This window comes from Stegastes partitus, unplaced genomic scaffold, assembly GCF_000690725.1.
Source record: "Stegastes partitus isolate 25-593 unplaced genomic scaffold, Stegastes_partitus-1.0.2 Scaffold823, whole genome shotgun sequence".
NCBI classification, from domain to species: Eukaryota; Metazoa; Chordata; class Actinopteri; family Pomacentridae; genus Stegastes; species Stegastes partitus.
Genome location: NW_007578554.1, coordinates 230,781 through 255,083, shown reverse-complemented (window position 1 = coordinate 255,083; position 24,303 = coordinate 230,781). Strand labels below are relative to the sequence as shown.

Genomic DNA, 24,303 nt, shown 5'->3' with positions numbered 1-24,303 from the left:
CACACACACACACAGACGCACACACACACAGACGCACAACTTCCAGTCAGCCTCAAGTCTGTTTCTCTTTTAGTCACTTCCTCTGCTGACAGAGTGTGTGTGTGTGTGTGTGTGTGTGTGTGTGTGTGTGTTCAGAGCCTGTAACATGGACCTGCAGACGGCCATCCAGGAGACCCAGTGTGCTCTCAACCTGGTCCTCAACAACAAGTTCTCTGAAGCCCTGGACCTGCTCAAGCCCTGGTAACCACGGCAACGCGGCTGCTGTCGGTTCTGGTTCATGTTTGGGCCGCTCAGGGCCGACGTCGGTCGATTCGGACACACGGTTAAAGTCATTTATGTCGTAGTGAGAAGGCTTTAGACCCAGTGAGGATGTTCTGGACGGTTCTCGGCTCATTCTGGAGCTTGTTTTGTCATTTTTGGTAAATGACTATTTTGGGCCTTTTTTCTTTTGGCTTGTTTTGCATAATTAATGAGGAATTTTAGCCGACTTTAGTCAGTTTTGACAACTAATGAGAACATCTTTGTTTCATTTTGTATAATTTGTGAGACAGTTTGGGACAAATGATGTGTTTGGACACTTTTTTCTTTTTTTTTACATTTTGTAAAACTTTTTGAAGTCGTTTTGGACAATTTGTAGCTGATTCTGGATTTTTTTTTTGTTTGTCTTTTGTGAATGCTTCTTCAGGACATTTGTGACCATTTGTGGCTCATTTTTAAATTAATTTAGTCATTTTGGATCATTTATAGTCAATTTTGGAAAATTCTTGGTTCATTCTGGAGCTTTTTTTGTAATTTTTTTGCAAATTCTAAGACATTTTTACAATTGTATGGCGTGTTTTGGATAATTATTTAGGACTTTTGGACAGTTTTTGTAGTTTTTGACAACTTATGGGAACAATTTTGTCTCATTTTGTGTAGTTTGTGACATTTTGGGCCAAATTCTGATGTATTTTAGACACACTTCTGATTTTTTAAAATAATTTTGTAAAGCTTTTTTGGACAGTTTGTAGCCGATGTGGGATTTTATTCATATTTGTTATTTGTGAATGTTTTTTAGGGACAGTTTTGACTGTTCGTGGCTCATTTTAGATTTTGTTTTTGTCAGTTTAGACAAATTCTGAGACGTTTTGGACAATTTGTGAGTAATTTTGTACCTTATCAGCCGATTCTGACCGCTGTGTGTTGTGCAGGTGGAGGGACAGCATGTACCACGCCCTGGGCTACAGCAGCATCCTGGTGATGCAGGCCACCATGACCTTCGAGCACCGCGACATCCAGGTCGCCATGGCAACCATCAAGGAGGCGCTGAACACCTGCCAGAGGTGAGGCTTGGACCTCACGTCCGTCCGTTCGCTCGCTTCCTGCCGTGACGATAATCTGAAGACTTTGGCCTCGAGGTTTATGTTTCGGTGGCTGTAAACACGTTTGGCTGGAGCAGCAGAGAGTGTTGCATTATGGGATGTTTGTCCACCATAAAAATAAAAAAACCCATCAGAAGAAGGTGAAAGGCCAAAACCTGTAAGAACAGCAGCAACGATGATTCAAACAGAGGCTGTACGTTTACAGTCCAACACTGTCAAAGAACAGATTCAAATGTGGACGTATTTACAGTTTTTTAAAAACTTGTTTTAGTCAAAACGTTCATCGATCAGAGTTCCTCAGACGTCTGGTTGAGTCCAAAGAGCTTCAGTTTAGTGTCACAGAGGAAAGAAACCAGAAAACGTTCACGTCTCAGACGCTGCAAACTCAGAACTCAGACTGGTTTTATTAAAGATGTGCTTAAATTAATCGATTATTAGAAAAGTTAACGATTATTTTAATAGTTGATCAGGTATTTTATTGATTGTTTGAGACGAGTTCAGAACGTTTCACTGAAAGAAGTCATTTAATGAACAGGTGGGAAACACAGCAGGACGAATCCTTAATTTATAAGAAACTTCATTTTATTTTGAAAATCACCCTCACTGAGTTTTACTTTGGCGATCCACGCAGGTTCAGGAAGAAGAACTCGGTGGTCGGCTCTCTGTCCAGTCTGATCAGCAAACAGTCCAACCTGCAGGAAGGTAGGTGACCGCAGGCCCCGCCCACGCTGCCTCCGATTGGCCGCTCAGGTGTGCTCAGGTGTGGCAGGTAACAGGAAGTCTCTGTGCTGCTGTGTTTGCAGAGGAGATGCACGCAGAGCTCTGCTACGCCGAGTGTCTGCTGCAGAAAGCCACGCTCACCTTCGTCCAGGTCAGAACTCATCTGTCCCACTGCTTACCTGTTTACCTGTCTGTTTATCTGTCTGTTTACCTGTTTGCTTACCTGTCTCTTTACCTGTTTTTGTTTACATCTGTTTACCTGTATGCTGTTTTTTTTTATCTGTTGCTATTTACCTGTCCGTTTACTTTTTTATCTGTCTTTTGACTCACCTGTTTGTTTGTGTTCACGTCTGTTGTTGTTGTTGTTTTCTTAACCCTCACTGTGTTTACCTGTTTATCTGTTTACTCGCCTGTTTGTTTATCTGTTGGTTTGTTTGTCTGTCAAAAACAAAATATTTGAGTTCAATCAAAAAGGAAAGTATTTCAGTTCAAGTAAACAGGAGAAGAAGAAACAGTAAACATACTCTGTGATACAGCGATCGGCTAACACAGCGATCAGCTAACAGAGCGATCGGCTAACACAGCGATCGGCTAACACAGCGATCAGGTAACGTAACGTGAACCATCTCCTCCTCCTCCTCCTCCTTCTTCTTCTTCCAGGATGAGAACATGATCAGCTTCATCAAAGGAGGCATCAAGATTCGAACCAGCTACCAGATCTACAAGTGAGCTAGCGCTCCAGCCGCATTTCATTATAACGCTGATGGTTGCTACTTCCTGCTTGTGATGTCACGCCTCCTGTCGCCCAATAGGGACTGCCAGAATGTGCTGAACGTCACTCAGGACCTGGCCAGCCAGTCGGATTTGTTCAGACAGTTCGAGGGCGGAGTCAAGATGGGAATCGGCTCCTTCAACCTGGTGAGGCGTTTGGTTTGTTGCCGCTGGAGTCCCGGGCGGGAGGAGTTTAGCTGCTGCAGGTGTTCAGTCAGGCTGGGTCTGAGTTCCAGATGTTGCTTCAGCTGTAACGTTTGGACACTTAGAGCCGGAGACGAGGCGGGTTTGTTCTGATAGAACTAGTCGGGTGTCGTCGGCATATTGGAGGATCCCAGACGTGAACCCACACAGAAACCAAACGAACCAGTTAGTCATCGCCCTGATGTGTTTGTATCTGATCAGTGATTGGCTGTAAAGTTGCTCCTGTGTCTTCCAGATGTTGTCTCTGCTCCCTCAGAGGATCCTGAGGCTGCTGGAGTTCATCGGATTCTCAGGAAACAGGGTCGGTACCAACTCCATCCTCACCCAGAGGCGGCTTTAGAGCATGTTCTGATTTAAACGTGATATAAAATCGACCGTTTGCAGGAAGCAGAGGATGTAAAAAACGATAAATTCTGCTTTTGTCTGGGCGGCTGTGAATCCACCAACAGTCATGTGACAGAAAATCTGAGTTTAGACACATTTTCAGTCGTTTTAGGCAAGTTTTCATCATGTTGGACACGTAATGGGTCATTTTGGAGACGTTTTTTGTCATATTTTCACCAGTTTTAATCACATTTTTGTCAGTCTGGACCAGTTTGACTACATTTCGTACGATTTTCTTTCACATTGGACACATCTGGAGTAGTTTCAGACACATTTTTGTCTCTTTGAACGTGTTTTTGTCATGTTCGACTCATTTTGGTTTATTTTGCAGAAGTTTTTGTCACGTTTTAATAATTTTTAGTAACTTTCGACAAGTTTTTTGTCTCGTTTTTAGTCATTTTTAGAGATGTGTTTTTTTGTCACATTTTCATAAATTTTGAGTCCCTTGGAGAACTTTTGTCAGTCTGGACCAGTTTGACTACATTTTCTGTCCCACTGGACCCATTTTGAGTTCTTTTATGCAGGTTTTTGTCTGGTTGGACATGTTTTAGGTCATTCTGGGCAAACCTCTGTTGTGGAAAACTTCATGACCTGTTGTGTGGTCTGCAGGGCTTCGGTCTGTCTCAGCTCAGGGACGGAGCTTCCAGCCACAGCTTGAGGTCGATCCTTTGCGCTCTGACGCTGCTCTTCTACCACACCTACGTCTCCCTGATCCTCGGTAGGACGCTCTCACAGCTTTATTCACGGCCTGGTTCAGAGGCAGGCGGCTGAACGTTGCTGTTTTCTCTGCTCAGGAACCGGCGAGGGGAACCTGGTGGAGGCTGAAGCTCTGCTGGAACCGTACCAACACAAATACCCCAAAGTATGTGAAGCAGAAGCTCAGGGCGAGCAGCCGACCACAGCGTCCACATTTAGCTTTATGGCTCAGAGGGAAACGCACACAGCAGTCGTTTCAGTGTTTTCGTCTGTTTCAGGGCTCCATCATTCTGTTCTACTCGGCTCGGATCTCTGCGCTCAGAGGAAACTTTGAGAAGGTTTGGACCTCTACATTCACACAAAGTCCTCAACCAGAACCTCGTCGTTTACTCACTGAAAACCTCACAGACGACGAGTCATCAGCTCTATGATCGCGTCGAGGTTCAACTCTGATGTTCAGACGAGTTCAGTTCGTCCCTGACGTCAGGCTCTTCTCGTCTTACTGGTTCAGACCAGTTTATCGGTTACGTTACAATAAATGCAGAAAAATCGACTTAAACACAACAATTCAATTAACGGAATACGTTCACGTCATCGAGGAGAATCAAACAACGTCTTTATTTCCCCAAAATATCTAAAGTTTGCCAAAAATGTTTTCATTTCAGGAAATATCGTGTTTTTTCCCCAAAAATATTTTCATTCATAATTTTTTTTTTTTAATTGTTCCAAATTTGCAAAATAAATAAATAAATCCTTTCTTTTTAAATTTTTTAAAAATATATTTTCTTTTTCTCCAGCATTTGTTATGTATGATTTATTTTTGAGAAAATAAATAATAAAAATAATCATATAATTTAATGTAATTATATAATTTTCTTATTTTACAAAAAATGCTTTAATTTATCAAAATGTCCTCATTTAGAAAATGTCGTTTTTATTTCACAATTTTTTACACATATTTTAAAATATAAAAAAATAAATTAAATGACAAATATCTTCTCTGGTTTTGTGGTATAATACCACATTATTATTGTGAAGTTGTAATAATAATTATAATTGTACTGTTGTGCCGTGTTCAGGCCCGGGCTCGCTACGAGGAGTGCATCAGCAGCCAGCAGGAGTGGAAGCAGATCCACCACCTGTGCTACTGGGAGCTGATGTGGACCCACTCGTACCAGCAGGACTGGATGCAGGCGTTCCAGTACGCCGACCTGCTGTGCAAAGAGAGCCGCTGGTCCAAGGTGAGCAGGAGCAGAACCCTCTGAGATCTGATGTCTGAAGAAAACGATGCCTGATTGGTGTAAACGAGCCGCCTAACGACTTCCTGTGCAGGCGATCTACGTGTACCAGAAGGCGGCCATCTTGAGCATGATGTCGGAGGACGAGGCGAAGAAGACAGGCGAGGACATCGTGGAGCTCTTCAGGTGAAGTCGTTCATCCTCCTCCAAATCAGAACCATCCGAATGTGAACGGATGTTTAGTAAAGTTTAATATTTTACAGGTAAAATCACAGAAAAAAACAATAATTTACATGTTAAACCTAAAAAACAAATAACTAAAGTGTGAATAATGTTCACATCATAAACGTATTTATTGGTGTTTTCACAATGTGTGATTTTGAAACTAGACTGTTTTACTGCGTTTAAATCAGCAAAAAATATGAATTTTAAGTCTAACAAATACATAAAAAACTGTAAAAACAATAAAAAACAAACAGCAGCTAATGTGTTATTTTTAACTGGTTTAAATACAATAAAACGTTTCAGAGCCACACGTTAAAGAACAAACCATCATTTACAAACACAGATTTCTGACGTCGACATTATTGACCTGTTTGTTTACACTAAACATGTGAATTAATTCTTCCTCTTGTGGTTTTACTGGATGTTCTCTGTCATTTAACAACCTGTGAAGCGACAGTAAAGTGTTTCCAGTGTTTTGGGTAAAAACTGCTAAAAAAACGTTTATTTCCTCGGAGCGTTTTGCACTGAACTCCCACAATGCTCTCTGCTTGCAGGCAGGTGGAAGGTCTGAAACAGCGTCTGGCGGGAAAATCCATCCCGACAGAGAAGTTTGCAGTGAGGAAGTCGAGACGCTACAAAGCTGCTAACCCCGTCCGCCTGGTCGTCCCTGCTCTGGTACCGAACGCTGCTGCTGCAGCCGAATCAGTCGCGCTAACGTACAGGAAGTGTGAAGGTGTTTACGACTGTTTGTCCGCCTCCGTAGGAGATGATGTACGTCTGGAACGGCTTCACCATCGTCGGGAAGCGAGCCGACTGCACCGAGGCCCTGCTGGTTACCCTGGAAACGGCCGAGGAGCAGCTTCGCAACGACCCCAGTGAGCTACGAGCGCTAATGCTAACACTGTTTAAAGCTAGAGAGTGAACCGGAGTTCCACAGGGCTCCGGCCTCGGCCCACTTCTGTTGAACAGGTTTAAACAGGTTTTCAGACGTCATTGATTCACAAAAAAACTCTTTGTTTTCAAAAGTGATGATATATGTAATACCTGTAACTTTCTCTTTGTCTCTTTTTCCCAGTGGTTTACTGAGTGTCCTTCGTTTTCCACGACGTCCCTTTTCCACATATGGTCTTTTTTTTAGCTGTTATTTTACAGATTTCAGCATTTTGTTCAATCACGGCTAATATTCACTAAAACCACAGAAACACAGAGTTAATCTAAATGTAGGTGTGAACAAACAAGTGACAAACCGGATCAGAACTGTAAATAATGTCCTCTGAGCTGGTCCTGGTCCTGGTCCTGGTCCTGGTCCTGGTCCTAGTCGTCAGATGTTCAGTCATCAAACCTCTGATGGCGACGTGTCGTAGATCCACTAAACAAACCAGATCAGATCATATCTTAGATACCAAAGGTTTTCAGGAAGCAGCTTGAGCCAGATCCCTGTTCTGTCTCGTTCAGACCCGACGGAGTTCCACCCAGACGACAGCTGTCTGGTCCAGATGTTGAAGGGCCTCTGTCTGAAGCACCTGGGCCGGCTGCTGCAGGCCGAGCTCTGCTTCACACAGGTGCTGTCCAGGTAACGCCGGCACACTGAGATGCTGTGTGACATGTCGTCGGTGTGGGACGGAGCCGTGATCTGTGTTTGTGTTTGTGTCCAGCGAGAGTCGCATCCGATACGACCACTACCTGATTCCCTTCACGCTCTACGAACTGGCTCTGCTCTATAAGCAACAGGGAGACTTCGCCAAGGCCACGGCCTACATCGAAAACGCCAAGTGAGTCCGCTGTGGGGAAGAAAGGGGCCTTCAGCATGAACCTCATCATCACACAGATGCTTATACACCTACATACATATATATACATATATATACATATATATACACCTACACATACCTTCATATACAGTCATATACCATTATATACATACATACACTTTTATATACCATTTTATAACTTTACAAACCTTCATATATATTAGTATACCTTCATACACCGTTGTGTAGTTATAACCTCTACATACCTTCATATACCTTGATAGTCCTTGATAGACCGTCAGACTTCCTGATCCACCTCAAATACACGTATATACCTCCATATACTTTCATGTACACCTTCATCTGCCGTCACATGCCTTTAAACATGGTTATACATCTTCACACACCTTGATGCACCTCTGTATGTTTGGTTATATGCTTTGTTTTGGATGTATACACCTTCTATACATCAGCCTGTCTCTGGCTCACACACCTCCAGATTTATATATATATACTTTATACACCTTTGTCTGCTCTACAGACCTTCACTGAACAAACCTTTCCATACCTTCAGTGAACTACTATATATGTTCTTTCGACACCTCGATGCTGTTCTCCATACCTCCATGCCCTTCCTAAAACCTCGGTGTGGTTCGATATACGCCTTTGTGCCCCTGTACATACCTTCATATCCACTCGTAGGTCACCGTAGCCTCCTTATATAATCACATGTTCAGCCTGTACACCTTCCATAGCACCTTCAACACCTTCTACACCTTTTAGCATCAATGAACTTGTATACTCCTGCTTGACCTCTTTGTGCTTTTATATACCATTAAATACATTCACATGTTTCCATACACGACTATGAACCCGTTGTGTCGACACTAAAAACAACACAAAGTACACGTCTATAGGTTTGTACACAGTCTGAACTCCTGAACCAGTCCGGTACCTGTTTGTTGTTGTGAAACACCTGACGTCACAGGCGTACCTGAGAACAGGAATGTCAGCGACGTCTGGAGGTTTCCTGTTGGTCTGGTTGAGGCCGTGGCTGACTGACTGATGTTGTTCCCCGTCAGGACCAACTACAAGGACTACTCCATGGAGTCTCGGCTGCACTTCCGGATCCACGCGGCGCTCAACAGCCTCAAAGGTTCGCCTGTCGGGACGCCGTGACCCCACCGAGGCGCTCAGGTGTGTGGGTGGTTTCCACGCCGCCCGTCCGCCTGCTGCTCCTTCTGACCTCCTCTTCTGTTTTTTTTATTAATTTAAAGATCCTGAGCGCTGAGATTATACGTTGACTTGCACTCAGACAGGCCTCCCGCTAACGTCTGCTGGTCCGCCGAGCCGCGGTCCAATCACAGACGGCCACACATGAGGCGTTTTATTGTGAAGGGCTCGTTCACTCAGGGACGGCCGTCAGTCCCGCTGACAGCTTCTGATCATTTTGACGTATAAAACTTCAATCCTCAAACGTTCGCTGACGATTTCTGCGGCTCGCTAGTTACTGACGAATCTTCTGGAAACAAATTTGTGTCTTTTTCTTACGTTTCTGTGTGAACGGGCCCTAAAATCAAACCTTTATTGTGAAAAGCAACCAACGAGTCACGGCCTTACACTACAGCGGAGCGTCCGTCGAGTCATAAATTGAGAGAAATGTGTATATTTCTTGGAAAGAATCATAAATACTGACAGATTTCAGGCTGGGTGCCGTCCTCAGATGTGTGCTTTATACTTTCTTTTGATTTCCTGACGACGCATCACAGCCTTCTCACCGACGGTGGCTTAAACCGACACAGCAGAACACACTCATTCCAAGCTACTGCCGCCATATGCACACATTCAATCGGCTGTAGACGCACATTTAGCAGCAATATGAAGGACTGGTGCCGTGAGCTGGTCCTGGTCCAGTTAGCTGGTCCTGGTCCAGCGTCCACGTCCAGCCGGCTGCAGGTTGGGTTTCTCAGACGCAGAGGCTGAAGTCGTACAATCGTGCAGAAATGAATAATAACTATTATTGTGAAGGTTTCCTGCGTTAAACAAGACGTCCGGCTGCTGCCCCCTGGTGGCCGGAGCGAGCAGCGCAGCCTTAAACAACCCAACAGTGAGATGAAATGATCTGTTTGTGTTGGAAGCAGCTCTGCGTCTGAGAAACACAACCGGCTAAACTACAGAGAGACTGAAAGCTTGACGTCCGTCCTGGTGTTCCTGCTGCGTAGCTTGAGCTGTGGGAGGGTTTCTCCTGTCGTACACCATGAAGAGCAGCTTTACTGATAAACAAGAAGCACAATCCACGACCTCCCACCACCATCAGAACAAGCTTTGTCGTTTGCTTTAGGGTAGTTTGATACCATTTACTTTGATATAAATATAATATATATATAAATGTTAACAGGATGAACAGATGCAGCTTTGGAAAAAGGGTTTCGCTTCATGTTTGGCAGCGTCCCGGTGATTTTAGGGCCTTCGTGACATCTTTGCTTCCATTTTTTAAACGCTAGCGAGAAGGACGAATAAAGTCGCGACGGTTCGCCTTCTCCCTGCGATGAATGTACCTACACAAAGAAAAGACCAAATTATGTGTGTGTGTGTCTGTCTTTTATTTTATTGTGTATCTTGTGCCTGTTTGGCTGTAAGTTTTCTTCATGTCTTCGTGTGATTCGAAACTTTACTTCCGAACAACTTAACTCGCCAAGTGCATCGCTTTAATGATAGTAGTTGTACGAAAACGACCAGAGTCGTCTGTGTTGAAGAGTTGTGGCAGTGACACAAAAAAAGGCCTTAAAAGAGGTTCGAAACACGCACAACGTTTTGGTACGCAGTGGAAACAGCTCATGGACGTTATTATCGACATCTAGAAGCCACCGCGGCTAGCACACTAGCTAGCATGCAACGTAAGACATGCAAAGACATAACCAAAGGATGAGCCCATTAGGAATGAGCGTTAAAAAACTTAAAAGTTACTACATATTATCTCTCAATCTCTTGAAAACCTCATTTCCATGGCAGCCGCTATTTCCAAAAACAAGCTAACGGAATACTTCCACTTAGAACAGTCGTATCTTAGTGGGTGTTCATGTGGACTCTTCTTGGTAAAAACGACCCTGTTTGAAAGCAACATGCAATATTTGACCACCTGCTAATGCTAGGAAGCCGCTAGCAGAGGTTTTAGCTAGCTAACGTTGCTATTGGAGTGAAGAAACAGCGATTGTTAAAATGTTAACTTTTAAGTGATCCTCTGTGTGTTAAACAATTGATTGAACAATGCTATATGCTATTTTAGCATTACACTCCTAGCGCCTTCTACAATGTTAGCATGTTGCTTGTTATCCCATAACAAGGTAACATGCTAACACACTGATACTGTGTCATACAATTGTGCGTTTTGGCATGACATTAGAGGGTATGGCTAGCTAAAAGCAGAGGTTTTAGCTAGCTAACGCAGCTATCAAAGTTGAGTAGCAAAGAAACAGCCATTGTTAAAATGCTAACTTTTAAGTGTGTTTAGCAATTGATTGAACAATGCTATATGCTACTTTAGCATTACACTCCTAGCTCTTGCTACAATGTTAGCATGTTGCTTGTTATCCCATAACAAGGTAGCATGCTAACACACTGATACTGTCATACAATTGTGCTAAAAAGTTAGCATTGTCGCTGTGCGTTATTGCTAACATTTTGGCATGACAGTGGAGGTTACAGCTAACTAAAAGCAGAGATTTTAACTATTGTTATCTATTGTGTGATTCTCTATGCAATAAAATAATTATTTAGTAGAGCTTTATACTACTTTAGCATTACACTCCTAGCTCTTGCTACAATGCTAGCCTGCTGCCTGTTATCACACAACAAAGCGGCAGGTTAATATGTTGAAACTGCGTTTTTGTGCTAAAAACTTAGCGGCGTTAATGCTAACACGTTAGCATCACAGTGGCTCCAGTTTGTCATTTGACATTCAAGGCTAATTTTGTAAACAAGTAATTGCTGATTTTTGATTCAGAAGGTTGTTTAAATCTCTAACAGCAGTTTTCAAAGACTTTTCAGAATCGTCGCAGTTTTATATTTAAAAAAAATCTGTCACAAAAAAAAATATTTCCTGATCAAAAAAAAAAGCTGATATTGAGAATTTTTCTTTTGTGCTGCACAAAAGCAAAAAATAAACCAGTGTGACATTAATGCAGGTAAACGTTACTGATGATAAAGTTTGTAGAACGCTAATCAAAATGAAAACGTTGATCCGTTTCTGGCGTCCATCTTTGTTTGGCTCCGTCACAACCTTCCTCCACAGAAGACTTTGGTTCTTGCGTTTCATTTGTCAGTGCCTCTGTGTTAAACTGTTAAACGCATTTCTGTTGGATTTGCGTTGCATGTTACTCTGCATAAGCTTTTTCTTTTCTTAAATGAGACTTTGCTGTTTGGTGTGTGATTTACGGCAGGAAGAGAAATTGTTGGACCCAAATGATCGGCGTTGCGGTTGGCGGTGGTGATCCACACGGTGCAATAAAACGAAAACAGAAGCATTTGTGTTTTTTTGGTGTTTTTATTTTATTACTGTTGTTCTATTTATGTGCCTCTTTGTGCGTTTCTGAGTCTCGTGTTTCTATCAAACTGTAAATCTTTTAGGTTTCTAATGAGCACAAAGGAAGAGTCGGTTGTGTTTCGGTACAGTTTGTGTCATTCACGTCTTTTTAAACCAATAATGGAGGCTGCAGTCTGTTAGCAGTAATAATAATTATTATACCCCAGGAAACACTTTTCCTCCACATCACAGTCCTCGCCAAGGAACAGATTGCTATACCGACTGTTTCTGTGTGTTCGGCTTCACAGAAATAAGACTGATCATGATCTTCGTAACCAGTTTGTGTGAAACGTTAAGTGTTCCTGAGCTTTTCTGTTTAAAGGAAGAAGATCAGATTGTCTGTTGTTGCTTTAAAAGGCAGCGTTCATCAGTGAATATGACCTGGAAACAGACAGATGTTAGCATTAGCTCAGCATCGCATAGACAGAAATGGAGCTAATGGAAATATTAATGGATCAAAACCGTTCTTTTGTTTATTTCCTAAGAAACTTGAGCTAATGTGCATTAAAGCTGTTTTTTAAATCTGAAATGTTAACTAGAAATATGAACTAAAACAAATGATCACAGTCCAAACCGAAGTGTTTTGGAAGCTAAATGAAATTGTTAACTACCTGAAAATCTCCAGGCTCTTTGGCTAGCTAGCAACCTGGACTTTAGCTAACCTCAAGCTCACTGTTAGCATGCTTGAACCAATTTGTTTCAGATAAAACACTAATCTCACTAACTAAACAAAATAAACAATTAGCCACTTTAAACCCAGTGATTGTATTAAACTGAACTTTCAGCTAGCCACAAAAAGCGTTGTTAGCATTTGTTTTAGCTATCAAACAGAGATGTTAGCTAACCCCACATTTGTTTTAGCTATTACACAGAAACGTTAGCTAACCCCACATTTGGTTTAGCTATCTAACAAAACATTAGCTAGCCTCATATTTGTTTTAGCTATTAAAAATTAGCTAACTTTAACTTTGTTTTAGCTATCAAACAGAAACATTGACTAACCCCACATTTGTTCTACTCAATAAACAGAACCACAAGTTTGGCTGTTAGCCTCGAAACAGCAACATTAGCTAACAAAAAAAACAAAAAAAACAAACGATTTGAAACCAACTTTCTTAATGTTGAAAGATTCCAAACCAATAAACGTATGAGTAAACATAAAGTGTTTATGACATCAACGTAAACTGTTAGCCGTCTCAGCTAAACTTGATGCTAAATTGAACCAAAGCAAAGCTCAAGTGAACATTTAGGTAACGTTTCTGATGAACACAATCAAACTAAGACGTCTGATTGATGCATTTTCATTTGTGCTCATTTAACAAGTAGATTAGACCATAAACAGTTTCTAAACTATCAGATGATGAAGTCACTGATGCTTACGGACGAAGGCTTCCTGCTGTGTCGTTCTGTATTATCGTAAATCATTACCGCTGCAATATATATGTGTGTTGTCCAGAATTACTGAGTGAAACGTGTCTGAAACATTTCAAAAGCCATAATTCGATTGCTAGTTGCCTTGATGCTCTCCAACGAAGCTTCCTTCCCTGTATATGTAGAAACTGATGCCAGAAACGCACCAGATGTCTTCTGGACTTGTTGGTGCGACTCTGATGGTAAAATCCTTCTGGAAAAGTGTCTCCAAACGTAAAACAGTCGATGTCTTGTTTAAAACAGTGCACTGCCGATGCTTCTGGTGCGTTTGTGGCATTAAAGTCCTCCAGCTGATGCTTTCCACTCATGTAGGAACAACGCTCGATGGTCCGTCGATCGGGGACGGTGTCAATAAAGGTCTGTTGAACACTGCGTCTCCTCTGTGGAGGCAGAGACGGTCCACGTCTGTAAAGTTGGTTAAAAACAGTCGTTTTATTCATGAACATCTTTACAGACGCTCTGAGGTGTCAGGCGTCTGTCGGCATGAAGTCTCTGATCAAACTAAATAAATCCATCTGAGCTGAAACGAGTTCCTTCGTTGTGTCGTCATTTGTTTGTTGGTTTTGTCGAAGCTTTTGGAACAATTTGAGCCACATCCTGTAGAAAACCAGTGACTCAGTGGATCGGCTGAACATTAACGTATTTGTGTTGATGAAACTCAGCGCCGTGTTCTGGTTCTGGTTCTCACTGAGCAACAAACTGTTTAAACTCAACGTTACTGTCTGAACTACATGTCCCATCAGCCCCGGCTGCTGTCTGTCCAAACTTTAGTATTGTTGCCAATTATTACCCACAATTCCTTTTGAGTGACAGAACAGGCTAGCCGGCTCACACTTTGTTAGCCAATGGTAACCAAGAATGAACATTTGTAAACGTCAGACTGTTAAGAACCAATAAAGTTTTAGTGTAAAAATAACCAAAACAAAGCCGTTTGTTTACGTTCAGGTGTTCAGCCTTCATGTGGCGCCATCATCAGGTCAAAGGGTTTAAAGCTTTTGATTGGTTATGGAGACATTTGCTAAACCACCGACCTCAGCTGTGTGTTGTGTTCAGCTAACTGTGTTAGCATGCTAACCCCCTGAACCACCACAGACGTTATTTCTGAGCATCTGATGAAGAACGTGTTCGTCGTCGACTTCTGTTGTTCAATAAACATTTAAGTGATTCTGAAACAGAGAGTCGAACATATTTCCTTGTTGAGGCTCTTAAACGTGACAACGTGCTGCGTTTCTGGTGCAAACGATGCTTCGGATGCTTCGGAGGTCGTTTCTTCTCACGCTGGTGACCGATGAAGCTCGACGACGTCCCACTGACCCGGCCTCTGACTGGTTCTGCTTCCTGACTGTGTATCCGAGCCGAGTCCAGGTCCTGATAGCGAGCAGCCGGACCAGAGTTCTGGAGCGCTGATGATGAAACGCTGTTCTGTTGATTCAGCGTTTGAACATTAACTTGTTTGTTCGTTCTGTTGATTCTCCTCGAGGTCGAAGCTTTTCCCGGCAGCAACCAAAACCGGTCGTATTATTTCTATTTATACGTCATTTCTTTTACTGTTTACGGGTTTTTATCTGACTGTTTGCAGGTCCGATAACCGACAACTGATCACAGCGTTGTTCACTATAAATCTCTGAACAAAGTGAAATGAATCTGACGAAAAATAGGATTTTCTTTTAAAGCAAATTGAAATTAAATTAAAGAAATTAAATTAATTAAATACATTAAAATTAACAGAAAAAATAAAATAAAGAAAAGAAAATATAAAAATAAGCAATACAATTAAAATGCATTTAAAGAAACAGAAAAACTTTTTTAAAGAAAAAAATGAAAATACAAAAAACCTTGACAAGAGAAAAAATGAAATAATATCTATGAGGCAGAATTGTAAAAAAAAAAAAAAATAAGATAATTAAAATGAAATAAAAGAAAACAATAAAAAAAAATACATAAAAAATGTAGGCAAATGTAGAAAAACTTCAAATATAATAATTAAAATATTAAAATTAAATGTAAAACACATGAAAACTAAAAATGTCTACAACAGAAATTTGAAACATTAAAAGAGGAAAAGAACAAATACCTCCGAAAAAAGACCACAGAAACAAAATAAAGAAAATTATTAAAGACAAAATATGTTTAAAATAAATTCAAACTAAAATAAACTAAAATAATTATGAAATTGAAGAGAAAAAATAAATAACAAATGTGAACAAAAATCTATAACATGAAAACAAAAATAAAATTGTTTTAAAATTTGTTTAAAACAAATTTGAGCAAAAATTTAATGCAAAATAAAAATTAGCCTCATATATTAAAATAAATGATTTCAGCTTTAATTCGTGGCATTAATCGTCTTCTGTGCAGAGGAGGAAACCCGACCATATAAGGTCATGAGGACTAAACCAGCAGCAGACATAAAGGGAAGAAATATCCACATAAATAAATCATTTAAGGAGACGCTGTGTTTAAACGTCTTCTTCAACATGGTTCGTTCCTGCGGATCAGCTGATTGAACAGGAACAGGTGAGCGGTTCTGTTACCTGAACATGAGTCCACCTGCTCCACTGATCACAGAGCTTCAAGAACCACAGCTAGTTCCTCTGAATGAAGGTGAATCGACGGAACCGTTGATGGGTTCTTCACTCCTGAAGGTCCACGTCGGTGAGTCTCATGAAGCTGAGCTGGTCCACGAGTAATGTTCCTGTAACGTGAATATAACGTTCAGAGGATGTTGTTGGGAACACGGACGATGTTCCCCAACGACGAAGGTTCTCATACCAACATTCACAAAACGTTCTCCAGATGTTACCCAGGCCTTGGTTGGCTTTTGTAAAACGTTCCTGTAATGTGACGCATTCGGAACATTTTGGCTGCAATGTTCTGGGAACGTTCTGGAGATGTTCTTACAGAATCTATAAAGTGTTCCCAAACAACTTCTAGGAACGTTCTAAAACCAACTTTATGAAACAAATGTTCTCCAGATGTTGTTGGGCCTCAGACAGTTTTATTTACACAGAACATTTTGTAACGTTTCTGTTAAAGGTCGAACATTTTGACTTTTTGTTCAAAGAACATTTTAGAGAACGTTCTTCGATAAAATCTGTTCATGATATTAAAGTAAGAACATCCTCCAACAGCACTCAAAAAAGGTTCCAGATGTTGTCGAGGCCTCAGACGACAGAACGTTCTGTATAAAACGTGTCTGTACTGCGACACGTCGTTGTTCTCAAGGCCTCAGAACGTTCTAGTCCAGGACATTTTAAAACGTTCTCATGATCCGATATATGAAGATCAATATTCTGGGAAACAAAAACATTCATAGAACTTTGCAAAACTTTCTGAGAACATTTTTTTGGAATGTTCCGATAAATTAATGTTTTTTGACGTCAGAGGATGTTGTCGGAAACACAGACTACGTTCTACGATAGCAAAGGAGGAACGTTCTCAAGCTAACATTCCAAAAAGGTTTCCCAGAGATTTGTTTTGTAACGTTCCTGCAATGCAATATATGAGAACATCCTTTAAAACCTTTCTGAACTTTTTTAATCAAACGTTCTGGTGATGTGGAACCGTGGTGGAACATCTGCCAGCAATGTTCTGAGGATAACATTGAGGGAACCCATGGTGGAATCTATAAAACGTTCCACAGTGTCACGTGACAAAAGCACGAGGACCCATTTAGTCATCGGCAAACATTTTTAGAACGTCTCCAGTTGTTCTGCCTGTGAGAACGTCGTTTGTTTGGTTTCTCCATTCTGGGTTTCCCGTGATGCACTCGAACTCAGCGCTGAGTCACCTGACCGGATCAATCGGGTTCAGGTCGTGACTGAAGAGTCGAGCTAATGATTGATGGACGGACGAGATATCAGAGGTTCTGTTGGTTCTCGGCAGTGAGAGGACCTGCTTCTGCTTCACAGAACACAGTGTCTGGTTTTCTCCTTCAGGTCCGTCTGGACTTCAATTTTCTGTGACAGTCTGAAGGAACCGGGTTCTCCAGGATGGGATCCGTTTGTCTGTTCCTGCTGTTCCTCCTCACAGTTGGCTCTGAGGCGGTGAGTTGGACTCTTTCTAGTTTTATTAGTCGCGTCTTTACGCTGTTCTGGTGCGTTTTATATCAGTTTCTCTGACAGAACGTGGAACGCAGAACGTCGCTGCACCTCACGAGTGAAGTCCTCCGATCAATAAATGTCCAACTGTGACATCGCTGCGTTTGTGTTCTGCCTCAGCTCGAATGTTCTGCAGAGAATGTTCTGCTAACGTCTTCAGCAGGAGGTTTTTTCCGTTTGTTCCTCAAGGTAGAGACGTTCTAAAGATGTTTGGTCATAATGTTGTCAATCATCTTCTTCTGTTATGTTACATTGTGGAACATTGTGGGAACGTTTTATAGATTCTATTATTTGTTCCCTCAGCATCACCCAGAAAACATGGCAGCCAGAATGTTCCTCTCTGTCGACGTCTACCGTTACAGGAACGTCTCCTGAGGAACGTTCCGTCAATCTGACGCCTTGGTACCGTCCAGACAGTGTTCTCTCATGTATTCCCTGAACAAAAAGGCAAAATGTTCCACAAGCATTACAGGAACATTTTGTCAACTGAGGCCTCATTAACATCTGGAAAACATTTTTAAAATGTTGTTGGAGAACGTTCTTCCTTTAATATATCATCGTTGTTAGAATATTTTCTAAAGAACATTCTACCATGTGTTCGCTCAGCAGCATCATCAGAACGTTGCAGGAACATCAGAAAATGCTCGTTTGTTGTCATAAAATGTTGTTAGAACGTTTTCTAGCAGAGCGTTCTCTCCTGTGTTTCCCCGAAAACGTCCCCAAAACCTCCTCAGAACATTGCAGCCAGAATGATCCACATCATAAATCTATCATATATCACAGCGCAGGAACGTTTCATAAAGAACGTTCCGTCATCTGAGGTCTCAATAACATCTCGAAATCAAAAAGGCGAAATGTTCTACCTTTGAAACGTTCCATTACGTTGCAGGGACGTTGCAGAACAGAACAGGATCTTTAATGTGCTGAATTTTTAGTTCTTTTCAGTGCACAATAAATCCTTTTAACAGACTAAAACTTGTCTGACGTGATCTATAAACCCGATGTGTGTTATTGTTTTTATCACTCCATCATAAAGGTAAAGCTGTGTATCATCTGCATAAAGTCAGAACTTTTACGTCTGTTCTGGTAAATCGATGACCGGGTTGTCCTTTAATTTCTCCTTTAGTTGAACCCATCTGATAACCAGGAACTGCCCTCCATAAACCAGCAGATCTCACAGAGACCAGAGTTTCCATTACCTGTGGCCAAAAGTCCCGCCCCAGTGGAGGCAAGCCCCTCCCCCGTATCAACATGCCCCACCCCTGTTGACACAACCCACACTGATGCATCCACAAGCCCCGCCCCCAAAACGCCTAAAGCGCCCAAGAGAGACGAGTTTCTGGGTTCATCTGAGTGTTTGGACAAAAAGTAAGCGTACTTACCTTTTTGTTTTCCCTTATATACGTTAACGAGTTAATGAGTTCACATAAATTAGGCTTTACGGTGAGTAAAACATGAACTAACACAAAACCAGCGGTTGTGTTGCTGAAAATTAATTTAAGACAAAAAAGAATCACTAAATTCATTCCCAAGGGGTCAACAGCACTGAGATGTGTGGTTTAAACGTTCCTCCAACTCTGACCTGTTGGTGGCGCCACAGTGCTGCCAGTAAAGACACCAAAGTTTAACGGGTTCTTCCTTTGCCAATGTTCCACCTCTGCACCAATTTTCACAAGAATCCGCCCGGTAGTCTTTGTGTGAACCTGCTGTCAGTCGGATCATAAAATGCGACCTGTGGTTCTTCAGGCGGACTCGAGCGTCATGTGACCTGGTGTTCTGCCGTCCGTGGGAACGTTGCATCGAAGGACGGTGTTCTTGCAAACCGCCCTACCTGTGTCCCTTCGAGAACGTGAGGCCGGTTTGCGGGCGGGACCACAGGAACTACAGATCCTACTGCCAGGTAAACCACCGGTTCTAAGGGAAACCGATTTGAGAGGGGTTCTTTAGGTTCTATTGTGGTGGTTCTTGTGGTCAGAACATGCACAAAGGTTCATTCTGTTCCTCCAGTGAAAAACTATTGAATATCTTCAGCAGAAACCAGAACCAAGAGTCCCAAATCAGTAGAAACCTTGATGGCTTTACTGTCGTTTCCAGGCGATGGCGCTCTCGTGTCGGACCAAGAAGCCCACCATGTCCCACTTTGGGGAGGACTGCGAAGGTTGGTTCTCACGGGTTTGTTTTTGTCCTCGCTGTGATATTTTTGGTGCTTACGGTCAATGTTTCCGTCTTTGTCCTCACAGCGAGTTTCCAAAAGTCCTCGAGTTCCGTAGATGAAGACACCGGTGTGGTGTCCATGTTCCTGCCCGGCAGCAACGGAGGCGGCGAGGAGGTTCTGATTTGTCAGAAGCTGTGGGACACGGCGGCGGCGAACGTGGCCTGCAGGGAGCAAGGAAAACCACTGTGAGAGGATTTACGTTCATCATGGGATGTCCTGAGCTTATCAAAACCTTCATCCCGCACTGATGCTGCTGTTTGCTGGTTTGGACCACATTTATCAGCTACGAACTTCTGGGACGGACGTCACTGTTCTAATCCACCTCAAAATCTAAAGAAAAAACAAAAACAAAAGTGAAAACTTGGCAGCAGAAACACACACTAAAGACGAGTGGAATACGCTAACGTCTGAAAACTGCAAAATAATTCCAAATATCTGTAGAACTTTTAAGGTCAAACATTTTTCAAAAACAAATTATTTGTAAAAGTCTCTGTCGTGGTCCTGTTGCTGCTAAACTCCCACAATGCTCTCTGCTGCCACCATGAACTGTAGTCTGAGTGACGCCTCCTCTGGTCTCTACAGGATGAGAGGTGAGAGGCTCCACCTGGTGGAACAACCAGGTACTACAGCTGCTCTACGATACGTTTACTGACATCATGTAGAGAACACGAGTTCCTCCATGTGTTATTATTATTATCTGTTATATGTTGTCCATTATTGAGAGAACCGGCGTCGGATTGGGACTCGGTATCAGCAAATACTAAACGAGTCGTATCAGAGTCGGAGGAAGTTTACCGGGACATCCCTAGCTTACGTACAAATGGAACTCCCGACCACATTGTGGGACTGATGCACGGTGGTGTTGATGTTGTGTCTTCAGGGGAGCAGCTTCTGCCGATTTGGTACCGTTTGACTCCCTGACCAACAAACCGGACAGATGCGTTAGCGTCCGCTGCCAAGGCTACGAGACGTCGCTGTCGGAGTGCATCATCTACGACAAAGTGAGGAGCAGCCACGAAAGGGTCGCCGCCGTGTCCTGTTACGAAGCTCTGCAGAAGCCTCAAGGTCAGTACGTGATGATTCTGCCATCAAATCAGTTACACCGACCGATCTGGTACTGACAGTGAAGTCTCGACATCCGTCACCAGGCAGCGTCACAACAGCTAGCACAGCCATGAACACCTACAACGTTTCTTTAGTTCAGAACAAAACAAACTTCCATGTGGAACGTTTCTGTGTTTCAGCAGACGAGTGTGACTTCAGCTGTGCGAACTCGAAGTGCGTTCCTCTGAACCGGACGTGTGACGGCGTCGATGACTGCGGCGACCGAAGCGACGAAATGTGCTGCAAAAGTAACGAAACACAAACGGAGGTTTAGTGAAGCTGCATGTTGTTCTGTGTGAGTGACTGTCGGTCAGGTTGCAGGAACGGAGCGTTTCGCTGCAAAACCGGAGTCTGTCTGCACGGAGAAGCCGTCAACGACGGACAGATCGACTGTCTGGACGGAGAGGACGAGGCAGAGAGACACAAGAAGAAGACGACGCACAGTAAGAGTTCACACGACGACACCTTCACGAAGACAAAGATGTTACGACACTTTAAAATATGCAAAAATAGAGAAAATCTAATAGAAGACAAACGCGTGAACATGTAACGCCGCTGTGGATCCATTAAAGGATGAGACCGCTGAAGATTGTTCTGTGAAATCTTTACATCATGTTCGCGGAATCTTTAGGCAATAGTTCCTTAAAGTGTTTTCGTAGAACCGTTAGAGAACCTTCATGGGACATTCTCTATGGGTGTTGTGTTCCATCGCTGGGTGCAACGTGATCAGTGGGCGCAGTCGTTAGAATCAGTTTGAGCATCGACAGATTTCACATTTTATATATTTGTGTAAATGTGGAACCAATGTGGAACCAACATGGACCAGTTTGGAACCAAGACAGAACCAGTTCTAGGAGCAGAATGCAAGGGCAGCTGGAGAAAGGAGAGCATGATTCAGATTTTTGTTTAGGATTTGTGTGGGAACCCAAAAGATGGGAGTTTGGATCCTCAAACGCTGAGTTCTTCATTTAAAATCAAAACCATCCACAAGCACCACAGTCAGAGTGTTTACAGGTGAATCAGCTGTTTGTAGCAGCTGTTTGCTTCCTGTTGGTGTTTCAGGCTTTGGTCCATAGAGTCACAGTATTCAGGACATTTAAACAGGAGCTCCTGAAGCTGACATTTACCACCATCTGTTTGTCGGCAGCGTCCTTCAGGTCATCTGCAGATCCTGAGAAGATCCTCCAGCAGCTTGGAAACTCAGGTGAGACACGTGTGGAGCTTCATCCTGCAACCTGCTGTTGTTGTTGTTGTTGTTAGTTCTGATGATGAGGACGTTTGTTTGTCTTGTTTCAGAGTTCGTCTCTCCCAGAAACGGTACGAAGCCTCAACTCTGTCATCAGAACTGAGTTTAGACCTAATCCATGGATGGTAAACCGCTCCGGTTCTGTTAACCAGGAACTAATGGGGTCAAATGGCGTCCAATGAGAAATCAGCTTACTTCACTACAAGCCGATCGTCAGGTCACGTGATCAATAACTCTGATTGTCTGTGTCCAGAGACGAAGGTCACCAGAGTTCACCTGGAGTCCAAGTTGTACTGCGGCGTTCCCAACGCCACCATGGTGGACGAGGAGGAGGAGCACGGGCGGAGACACCGGTTCAGGAGGGTGGTGGGCGGATCCGAAGCCAAGCCGGTCAGTCAGAGGCTCACCTGTCCGACAAAAACACCTGGACTAGCAGTGAAAGCTGCACTGTTAGCATAATTTCCCAGCAAGCTGACCTTCAGGGAACCTTCCCTAAAGGTTCCCTGAAGTTTTGTTTTGTTGTTTTTGCTTTGTGAAATCTTCAGAGAACGTAAACGGACGATTCCTCAAGTTCTAAAAAAAACATCATTGAGATTCCATTTTTGTTTATTTTTCAAGTAACATTTAAGGATCGTTCCCCAAAAGTTCCCAGAAGACCATTTACATCTAGAAAATGTTCTTAAGGTTACATTAGCAGAACACTTCTTTTGTGAAGCCTTCTGAGGACCTCCAGTTTATTTATGTGGACCTTCTACAGACACTTCTTCTAAAGGTCTCTACACCATCTCCAACATCTCTCCAACGTTGCTGTAGATGTTGGAGAACGATACCTGTAGAACAAACCTGGATCGTTTTGGTTGTTTTTGAAGATGGCCAACGTTCTGTTGAGGTGACGCCTGCTGCTGTGTGTTCTGCAGACCCAGATCCAGTGGCAGGTGGCTCTGGAGGAGAACCGGAGGATCGACTGTGGAGGAGCTTACATCGGAGGCTGCTGGGTCATCACTGCTGCTCACTGCGTCAGGTAGAACCGAGCAGAACCAGAACCTGTTACTGACTCTGTTTGACTTGACACTAAACTGTGAAGGTTCACCAGCAGAAGTCAAGAAGGTCTGAGCGATGCTTTTAGAAGGTTTATGTCAGAATAAACACACATCAGGACATGTTGCCATCAGGTAATGATAATTTCCAGAACAGCACGTTCTCACTGGGGGTCCAGGGAACCGTTGGGTTTGTTGGGTTTTGTAGTTTTAGAAAGACAGAATGGCAACAAAACACCATAAGCAGACACAAAAATGTACCACAAAGAGATAAAAACATCCCCAGATGGAAGTCCCTGCTGCTGTCCGAGGCTGCAGATATTTAATCAAAATAATCCCAAACCAACAACCTGAACTTGAGCTCCTGTTGGTCCACACCTGGATCACGTCTACGATCCCAGACAGTCCGGTTTAGCTTCATGCTCTCTGTCCAGGCCGAACCCGTTGGCCTTCAGGGTGAAGTTCTCTCTCTGGAAAAAGTCTCGAGCTCAGGACACGACCGACATCGTCCCCGTCGAAGACATCCGCATCCATCCCAGGTAAGAGCCCACCTGCCGAGCTCACCTGTCCCACCCGAGTGCAAACGTTGACTTGATGCCGGTTCTGACATTGTGCAGCTACAATCCCGCCACGTATGAGAACGACATCGCTCTGGTGCAGCTGCAGAAGCTTCCGTTCCAGGAGAAGTGTCTGGTTGACAACCCGGCCGTCAGCGCCGTCTGCGTTCCCTGGACACCTCACCTGTTCCAGCCCAACCACACCTGCAGCATCTCGGGCTGGGGACGCACCGCAGGTACCTGGACGGACTCAGATATAGGAGAGGCTCAGCTTCTCACAGCAGACACTCAGGAGTCGGTCACTCCTGGATCAGGTGTCTGTAGAGTGGAGACGCCGCAGGTAAATCAAGGTGTTTGTGTGTTCAGACGGCAGGTCGGCTCAGGTGTTACGGTGGGCCAACGTGTCCCTGATCGCAGACTGTCAGAGGTTCTACAAGGACCGCTTCAAGCCAGGCATGATGTGTGCAGGTGAGCGCAGGACAGGTGTGCTGGTGTACAGGTGTGTTCAGGTGAGTGTGTGTCTTCAGGTGTGTTCAGTTGTGTGTGTGTGTGTGTGTGTGTGTGTGCAGGTGACCTGGAGGGCAGTGTGGACTCGTGTCAGGGAGACAGTGGAGGACCTCTGGTCTGTGAGGATGAACTGGGAATCTCATACCTGTGGGGCATCGTGAGCTGGGGGGACAA

The 24,303-nt window shown here is 43.3% G+C and overlaps 2 protein-coding genes across 2 annotated transcripts in view; both read left to right on the top strand.

The window, feature by feature from the left end:
- Nucleotides 1-13,893, top strand: part of ttc39b (tetratricopeptide repeat domain 39B) — a 19,930-nt gene extending 6,037 nt beyond the window's left edge. The window contains exons 3-20 of the mRNA XM_008292660.1: nt 136-240; nt 1,191-1,322; nt 1,993-2,063; nt 2,165-2,232; nt 2,742-2,806; nt 2,894-2,999; nt 3,292-3,357; nt 4,050-4,158; nt 4,235-4,302; nt 4,415-4,474; nt 5,216-5,377; nt 5,469-5,560; nt 6,154-6,274; nt 6,363-6,474; nt 7,055-7,172; nt 7,255-7,371; nt 8,433-12,782; nt 12,824-13,893. Coding sequence (XP_008290882.1) covers nt 136-240; nt 1,191-1,322; nt 1,993-2,063; nt 2,165-2,232; nt 2,742-2,806; nt 2,894-2,999; nt 3,292-3,357; nt 4,050-4,158; nt 4,235-4,302; nt 4,415-4,474; nt 5,216-5,377; nt 5,469-5,560; nt 6,154-6,274; nt 6,363-6,474; nt 7,055-7,172; nt 7,255-7,371; nt 8,433-8,529 — 1,669 coding nt within the window. The 3' untranslated portion in view covers nt 8,530-12,782; nt 12,824-13,893. The remainder of the gene's footprint in view (nt 1-135; nt 241-1,190; nt 1,323-1,992; nt 2,064-2,164; nt 2,233-2,741; nt 2,807-2,893; nt 3,000-3,291; nt 3,358-4,049; nt 4,159-4,234; nt 4,303-4,414; nt 4,475-5,215; nt 5,378-5,468; nt 5,561-6,153; nt 6,275-6,362; nt 6,475-7,054; nt 7,173-7,254; nt 7,372-8,432; nt 12,783-12,823) is intronic.
- A 3,409-nt stretch (nt 13,894-17,302) lies between these two features.
- cfi (complement factor I) overlaps nt 17,303-24,303 on the top strand; it is a 9,550-nt gene continuing 2,549 nt past the window's right edge. The window contains exons 1-15 of the mRNA XM_008292677.1: nt 17,303-17,409; nt 18,590-18,831; nt 19,210-19,363; nt 19,558-19,621; nt 19,704-19,863; nt 20,559-20,743; nt 20,923-21,030; nt 21,097-21,265; nt 22,056-22,099; nt 22,282-22,418; nt 22,946-23,049; nt 23,500-23,604; nt 23,683-23,858; nt 23,989-24,090; nt 24,192-24,300. Of these exons, the coding sequence (XP_008290899.1) occupies nt 17,356-17,409; nt 18,590-18,831; nt 19,210-19,363; nt 19,558-19,621; nt 19,704-19,863; nt 20,559-20,743; nt 20,923-21,030; nt 21,097-21,265; nt 22,056-22,099; nt 22,282-22,418; nt 22,946-23,049; nt 23,500-23,604; nt 23,683-23,858; nt 23,989-24,090; nt 24,192-24,300 (1,913 nt within the window). The 5' untranslated portion in view covers nt 17,303-17,355. The remainder of the gene's footprint in view (nt 17,410-18,589; nt 18,832-19,209; nt 19,364-19,557; nt 19,622-19,703; nt 19,864-20,558; nt 20,744-20,922; nt 21,031-21,096; nt 21,266-22,055; nt 22,100-22,281; nt 22,419-22,945; nt 23,050-23,499; nt 23,605-23,682; nt 23,859-23,988; nt 24,091-24,191; nt 24,301-24,303) is intronic.